The 8,327-nt window shown below is 32.9% G+C and overlaps 2 protein-coding genes across 2 annotated transcripts; one reads left to right on the top strand and one right to left on the bottom strand.

Moving 5' to 3' along the window:
* LOC107644667 (putative pentatricopeptide repeat-containing protein At1g12700, mitochondrial) lies at positions 492-2,880 on the top strand. The gene has a single exon (XM_016348577.2). The coding sequence runs from the start codon at positions 669-671 to the stop codon at positions 2,466-2,468; it is 1,800 nt and encodes a 599-aa protein (XP_016204063.1). The 5' UTR covers positions 492-668; the 3' UTR covers positions 2,469-2,880.
* LOC107644670 (putative clathrin assembly protein At1g33340) lies at positions 3,110-4,884 on the bottom strand. Its single transcript, XM_021103147.1, has one exon. It carries the CDS (start codon positions 4,619-4,621, stop codon positions 3,452-3,454), a length of 1,170 nt encoding a protein of 389 aa, XP_020958806.1. The 5' UTR covers positions 4,622-4,884; the 3' UTR covers positions 3,110-3,451.

Below are 8,327 nucleotides of genomic sequence, written 5' to 3' on the forward strand. Positions count from 1 at the left end.
CTTGAATAATTACTTATATAATTTATTAATTTTATTAATGTGAAAATATATAAATAGATAGATAAACATAAAAAATGAATACATGAATATTGAATCGCATGTATAAAATATTGAGTGTGTATAAAAATTAAATTATTTGCTAAAATGATAATACCTCCATATTAGTTAAAAATCATCCCTATTTTAATAATTTCATTCTACACGTAATTACACGTTTTTTTTTTCATTTGTACAAATTTATTAAAAAAATGATATTTTGATAAATACGAGTGGCAATATTTTCTTCTAGAAAAAGTCTAAAAGGCAGTAATTTTTGTGTTTTTTGGTGAATATTTAACAATCAAAATAAAAGTGAGTAATCTCTCATCAAGATGTCTCACATTATTAAAAACACTATTAATGACCAATTGATGGTTACAAAATACCAAAATTAGTGGCGTGGCATTCCTCTTTTTTCTATTAATTAAACAAAAGATGTACAGAAGCTAACTGAATCAACTTAATTTGTTGCCAGTACCCACCACACTCTGAATCACTGCGAAGTTCCGAAGAACAAGTGCTTCATCTTTATCTTTATCAATAATAACTTAGTAGCATTTTTAATCCCAAACATTCAGGATTCTCAATGATGCAAATGCTGTCTTGGATTCATTTCCATTTGAGGTGAGATGTTTCGAGGAAGAACATGTGCTTCTCTGCGTTTCTTACGCTATCACCATCTTCAACAGATTCAAGTTGGTATCTTTAACCCTAAACCCTCCTTTCTCCTTCACTCTCATCCATATTGTTCCACCATTGAGATTGAGGCAATGAAACACAAATCATACCGTGTAAGTTGTATTAGGAATCTGAAAAACGTTGATTCTGCTTTGCGTTTCTTTAACAGAATGGTTTCCATGAACTGTTTGCCATGTATGAGCGACTTTACCTTATTGTTTAGCTCTATTGTTAAGATGAAGCATTACACTGTTGCCATTTCTTTAATCAAACACTTGTTCTCCTTAGGAGTCAAATCTGATATCTCTATTCTCAATATTGTTGTCAATTGTTTGTGCCACTTGAACCACACAGCCTTTGGGTTCTCTGTGGTGGGGATGATGTTCAAAATCGGTGTGGAGCCCGATCTGCGCACGTTTAACACCATTGTTAATGGCCTTTGTATTGAAGGCAATGTGGATCATGCTATGTGGTTAGCTGACCACATGGATAACATGGGGTATCAACCCAACAGCCACACTTTTGGACCAATCTTACTTGGATTGTGCAAGAAAGGCAACACGCCTGCTGCTATTGAGATTCTAAGGAAGATGGAAGCAAGAAATTTCATACCACAAGTTTTCGTTTACAACATAGTTTTGGATGCCCTTTGTAAGGATGGGCTAGTAGATGAGGCTTTGAGTCTGTTCTTGGAAATGACGACAAAAGGTATACAACCCGATACTATCACTTACAATTGTTTAATCCAAGGACTTTGTACTTTCAGCAGATGGCAAGAGGCTGCATCTTTACTGAGTGAGAGGAAGCTAAAGGGCATTATGCCGGATATGCATACTTTTAATATTTTAATGGATGCTCTTTATAAAGAAGGAAAGATTTCAAGTGCTAGAGCTGTACTTGGTCAAATGGTTCGAGTGGGAGAGGAGCCTGATGTTGTCACCTATAACTCAATGATTGCTAGTTATTGTTCCCAAAATCAAATGGAGAAGGCCATGGAAGTATTTGATTTGATGGTTCACAAAGGATGCCAGCTTGACTCTAACACTTACACTTCATTAATACATGGATGGTGCAAGATCAAAAGCATTAATAAGGCTATTTATCTCTTGAATGAAATGATCAATAAAGGATTAAATCTAGATGTTGTGACTTGGACTGCTCTTATTGATGGATTTTGCAAAGTGGGGAAACCGTTAGTTGCTAAAGAATTGTTTCTTACAATGCACGAATTTGGCCAGCATCCTAATCTACAGACATGTGGAACTATATTGGATGGCCTATTTAGATGTCATTTGTTTTCTGATGCAATATCATTATTTAGAGAAATGGAGAACAATTTGGATCTTAATATTGTAATTTACTGTATTGTGCTCGATGGGATGTGCCATGCTGGAAAACTAGATGATGCACGAGAACTCTTCTCTTCTCTGCCAGGAAAAGGCTTAAAACCTAATGACTATGTTTATACAATAATGATCAAAGGTCTATGTAACGAAGGACTTTTGCTTGATGCTGAAGAGTTACTGATGAATATGGAAGAGGTTGGCTGCCTACCAAATTCCTGCACATATAATGTCTTTGTCCAAGGATTACTGCGAAGAAACGATGTTCCAAGGTCAATAAAATATCTTCAGATTATGAGAGACAAAGGTTTTACAGGAGATGCTACCACCACAGAATTGCTTTTAGATTACTTTTCTGCCCACAAAGGAGATAATGCTTTTCAAGAATTTGTGCAGAAATTTGTTTGAATATAACCTCCTGTTTCATTCTTTGAATTGAGGGTTTGATGTTTTAGCTGTTGTGTGGTATATATTCTATATTACTTGGTTGTCAAATTTTGAGGCTTTAGATTGGGATAATTTTGTCTCAACTTGCTGAAGCCTATGAATTTGATCCTTCCATGCTGTTCTTTGTTTTCAAATTTCCCACAGCAGAGCGAGAATCTCCTACTTGAGAAGGTTATGCTTTGTGTTATTCCAGTCATCTAGTTCCTTTTAAGTTTCATTCATGTGGATTTTTACAGAGCAAGGTAAAACATAGGATATCGTGGTTTGTGACCATTGAATTGGAATTGTTTCTTGATTGCTGTTATGTGTTTTATAGTGGACACAGTGGAGCAAGAGCCACCCTTTTGGAGAAGGTTGGCCTATTCTTCATATACCAACCAAAGCTCAATAGTCAATACTCAATACCCCCTTTTATTTATTTTTTAAATAAAACCATGTACCAAAGATCTTGTTATCAAGAAAATTTGTACAATAAAATAATTCTTATACTACAATCAGAATTAGTCTTTTGGAAAGTTCAAATAATCCAATATATATGGTTTCACCAAATTTTGAAACAATAACAAATACCAATCAATAATAACATTTTCCGTCTATGTATGTTGAATGACCAAAAGCTTTGTATACAATAATGAATTAAAACTATGAACATAGCCTTATATATAACTGAAAATAACCTATTCTATTGTTGTGCACTTCTATAACATTTGTGTCCTATATTTTCCACAGCAACATTGTTTTTTCCCCTCAAAAAAATTACATTCTTCTTTACCAAATTACTCTCCAATTAATAATATATTTGGCACACCACAGTGAAAGGGATTCACAGCATTATTAGTTTACCAAAACTATTGAAGAAACTCACCCAAACCTATATAGTTGATTTCAGGTTCAAACTTTGGAGAACATTCTTGTATCAGCAATAGGTGAAAATGGATTCAGCACTACACTTGTGATTCATTGGTAGGTTCGTCTTCAAATACCACCCATACCTTGCTTATTTTAGTCTCTAGTGTCCATGAAAAATGAGTAGTAGGTGGTGACAAATTTATCTCAATTTTCTCTTCCTTCTTTTCCCTTTCTGGTAATGATCCTTTGAATTGGTTTGAAATCTGAGGTGGGTTTGAGATGCCCATTCTTCTTGATAAAGAGACATGTGATTGTGAAGCCAAAGGTTGAATTTTTGGACTACCATATTGATCCAATGCAATTATATGATCCATGCTGATTAATTGGACAAACGGATATTCCAAACTTTTGTTTCTAACAATTTTCTTGCAACTTGCATACAGATCATGGAGCCTTTGGCTCTGCAATGAAGCTTTCTTGAGAATCTCACATGCTAGGCCTCTTGCCGATGGTGTTAGATCAAAGAGCATGTTGTCAAGTGCTGCGATCCCCTCAGAGAATGTCACATAAACTTGGAAGCTTTCCCTCAAGGTGTTGCTCATGGCAACTTGAGCAACAAGGCTATGATCTGACCCCAACATATCATTTGATGAGAATTCCAAAACCTTATCAATGAGAACTTGGCATTTTGGTAATGTTCTGAATACCATGTCAATGGATTTCTCATCATAGCTCCTAAACTCTAACCCTTTTGACACAATTGCTGGTTCAAGCTTCCCCGCTTGGTTGATTAGCCAACTCATCCTTTCTTCAATATAAGAAGCATATTTTTGTAGGAATCCAAGTGAACGATCATAACCATTCTTTGTGAAACATGGCCTTGTACTGATTTGTAAATGGCCAGAAACATGTGCCTTGCATAATTCCTTTTCAAATGACCTGTTTCCTCCTCGGAGGAGGCGGTGGATCAGGACAAGGGTCTTGAGGGCAACAAGGCTGTCCTTAGTTTTGGCAAGGCGGCAAGAGATCCTCTCGGCAAGAAAGGGGATGGAATTCGGAGAGTTTGAGACAAGGAAGAGGATCTCATGCATGTATTTGTCATCAATGGTGCCATTGTCATGACCGGTGGCGCGCAGAACTGCTATATTTATGCTGGTAAAGCCATCATATTGGTGATGGTTCATCAAGGCCTTACCAATAGACGCATGATCTTTCATAGAGCCAATAGCCAATTTGAGCTTGCCTTGTATATCTACTACACCCATATTCTTCTTAGCTTCTTGTTGAATCAAAAAGGAATGAAGAACTTCAATTATGATTAGAAGAAGCTAAGACTAATATGGAATAATTTGGTGTGTGTAGAGGACTAGAGGTAAGAAGTTGAAAGAGTATAAACATATAAAGGTGAGTAGGGAGAAGAGTGAGAAAAATAAAAGTGAGGTCCTTAAAATATTGGGGTGTAATTACAAATCATAGAATCAAATCTTTCATTTTTTATATACTGAGAATTGTAATGTGGACAAGAACATTCATCCCTATAGGGGAAAAAGGCAATAACCTACATGCAAAGTCAACGAGTATATAATCAACAAGCTTCCTTTTCTTTTGGTCCTTTTAAAGTGGCTGAATTGCAAGATCAATGAAAATGCAAAGGATTTTGTTTTGTATAGTAAGCCTCTTTTGTTTTAGCCATGAGCTAACTACTAGAATGAATGGAGGAGAATGATGTAATTTTAACTAGTATTCATTTTAGACTTATCTTAAATTTTTAAAGAATAAACCACATTTCATCATATGGTAATAAAGTAATTAGTCTTGTGACTTTGGTTTGATATAAAAATACTTTTCTACCTCTTATCTGTATATCTTCTTATTTAACAATTTTACCACACAAAAAAAGTCACATAAATATTTTCTATTTGGAAGATAACCTACAACACAATTTACCTGGGGGCTAGGATTTAATTTTCATTTTTATCCTTGATGTTATATATGCACATGAGTATATTTGTTTTTGTTTTTCGGTTTTTCTTTTCCTCTTAAAGTCTTATTGTTCCTTTTTCTAGTTATTGCCTAACTTTCCTATTAAAGGTTATTTTATCTTTCACCAGCTTTACCTCACTCTCTTTTAGGAACTTTCTGTTTTCTACTAGAATTGAAGTAGCAATTATTTAGATAAGCTTGAAGTAAACCAAAGGTCAAAAAGCACTAAGGGATAATCAAATTAAAGGATAGTCATCAAGGTTACCATTTATTAAAGGTGTAATTGATTGATACAGATCAATATCATAACCAACATGGAATAATAAAGTTTGCCTTAGAAGGCTTTTCAAGGTTAATTAAGACTTTTTATGTCATTCTAAGAGAGTCAACGGTGGGAGGAAAAAAAAGTGGAAGGTGAGAAAGAACCTCATTCCACAAGCATATGATTCTTTTTAGCATTTAACTCTCTTGCCATTCACAAAAATACAAAATAATTTGACTTTGCCAAATCTTTCTTCTCCTCCACAGGTTCTATATATATATACATATCATGTAAACTTTGATTTTGGTGGGGAAGTTGAAGCCCCACCCACTGCCACAGAGATCCAAAGACAAAAAAGTGTTGTATGTTGTTGCTATATTCTATTCTACCAATAATAAACCAAGATGTTTCTACACCAAGGTAATGCATATAGAAAATAGATTTTTTTACATAAATTCTTGTATTTCATGTTCACATCCACTTCATTATTTTTAGATTTTAGTATGACTTATATTTTAATACATATGCTTTTTTTAATATTGGATTGCAATAAGCGTCTATAATTTTTTTTTTTTATTCATAGAATAAGAAAAAAGTTGCCTTATACCATTTATATTTGAACACGTCAGTTTTGTACATTATGATTTATTCATGCATTTGCTACATGTGTAATACAATAATTCGTGTTAGATTATAAAAAGTTGATGGAATAACTTTTCTTATAGTATGTAAGCATCTAGGATTTTTTCACTGTTTGTTATGTTGGGTGGGGGGGATTATAAACAAAATAACAACTTTTTTTTTAGATTATAAAAAATTGATGACTTTTTTATAGTTCCCTGTTGATGAATCCTGTTGGTTGAAGATGACAAATGAAAATAAAGCACTACCAAATTAAAAGTAAGGTTGTAAAGGAGTAGTCTAAACTCTAAACTCTAAACTGGGCATAAAAAAGGTAACTTTTTAGTGCAAGAGAACTATAGTTTTTGTTGCAACCTTGCACAAAGAGTATGCCTTGTTATGCCTTGTTATGGTAGTACAAAAGGAGAAAACAAGGTAGTATAAAGATATACAAAATTAGAATAGCAAAAGAAAAAAAAGAGCATAATTTACTCGAAATAATTTAAATTGAAACTATTTCTTAATTACTTTTCATTAGGTATCAAACAATTTAAAAATTTATAATTAAGTCCTTATATAAGATAAAAATTTATAATTAGATCTTTATTAATGGGTAGTTGTACGGTGACTTTAAAAAACCATCAACTTGCATTCTATAAGAATATTAGTTTTAGCTATTAAAGATCGTTGCAATAGACTAAGTAATTGGAATATCGTTCAAGAAGCGAATGCTTGTGTAGATAGATTGGCATGAGAAGAACATGAGTTTCAGTTGGGATGTCATTTTTTTTTTCTATTCTCTCTGTATATTTCTTTAAGTTTTCATGTAGATTTCATTGGAACTGTTTTCTCTAGAATAATTTCTGTCTAGTTTTCTTTCTTTTTAGGCTTTATGCCCAAATATGTATAAAAAAAATTATTATTTTTCATAAAAAAATATAATAATTTTAAAATATGTTATAACAATATCCTACATCAGACACAAAAAAGAATGTTATTAGTAGAAAAGAAATTAAAGCATCCAGTCATATGTGATGTATATGCTGTTGGCGGCTGGGAATATCCTTGGTATTCTGAAGGATGCCTAATCTAAAACAGCACTCACTATAATTGTTTTATTGTGGCATCAATTTCAAAGCTGACTATGGTTATTAGGTACTAATTCTAATGGACAAAGCTAAATAGCAAAGATTTTTCACAATGACTCAAACACAGTCCCATTATCTAATGGTCCATGTTACAATTTGCATACTTTCTTTGTGTATCTCTCTTTGACAAAGTCAAGTCAAGAAAGGAAGAATCTCCATGACCATTAACAGAGGAATTGAAAAGAAAGGATTTTCAGCCATTCAGGATTTCTGTACTCTACATGACTCTAACATTTTTTTTTTCTTTTTTAAGAAAAAAAATATATATTAGGGCTTAAACCAGAAGAAGAGGTCAGTCATCAGCCACTGTTTCTGGAATTTATAAATCACATGGTGGGAATTTGACCACTGAGAAAGGTGAAAGATGCTAATTTATGGATAATAAAATAGTGAAGAGATCAAGAGAATCACACATAGAATAAAAAAGTTAAGAAAATTGTCAAATTATGTTAGATAGTTACATGTACTTAATTTAACAAGATTTAGATGACAAAACTGAATTTCTACTAATTGATGTCACAAAATTATTTCATGATATCAACATCCATATCATTTTCTAGAATATAAATCCTTAACTAAAAGGCCAAAATAAATAATTAAATGAGGTTTATTTCCGATGAGCTTTAATTCCATATTTGCAACAGTTACACCCTTGTTCTTTTAGAAGTTCCAAAAACCAAAAAGCTAAAAGCATTTTAATCATTTTAATAACAAAACATTATGATTGTCAAAACATAAAAAAAAAGTAGTTTAAGATACAAGTGGAGTTCATGACTTCATAAACAGCAAGCACCATAGTAAAATTGGAAGACATAAATCTAGATGAGCATGGATTATGTTTCGTATCCAATGAATTGGTGCTGTATAATCATCCTATGAGTGGATTCCATTGAGTGAAGAACTATGATTATAATCATTAGTTACAAGAATAATTTGATTATTCTGATAATCATGCCA

This window comes from Arachis ipaensis, chromosome B05, assembly GCF_000816755.2.
Source record: "Arachis ipaensis cultivar K30076 chromosome B05, Araip1.1, whole genome shotgun sequence".
Taxonomy (NCBI): Eukaryota; Viridiplantae; Streptophyta; class Magnoliopsida; order Fabales; family Fabaceae; genus Arachis; species Arachis ipaensis.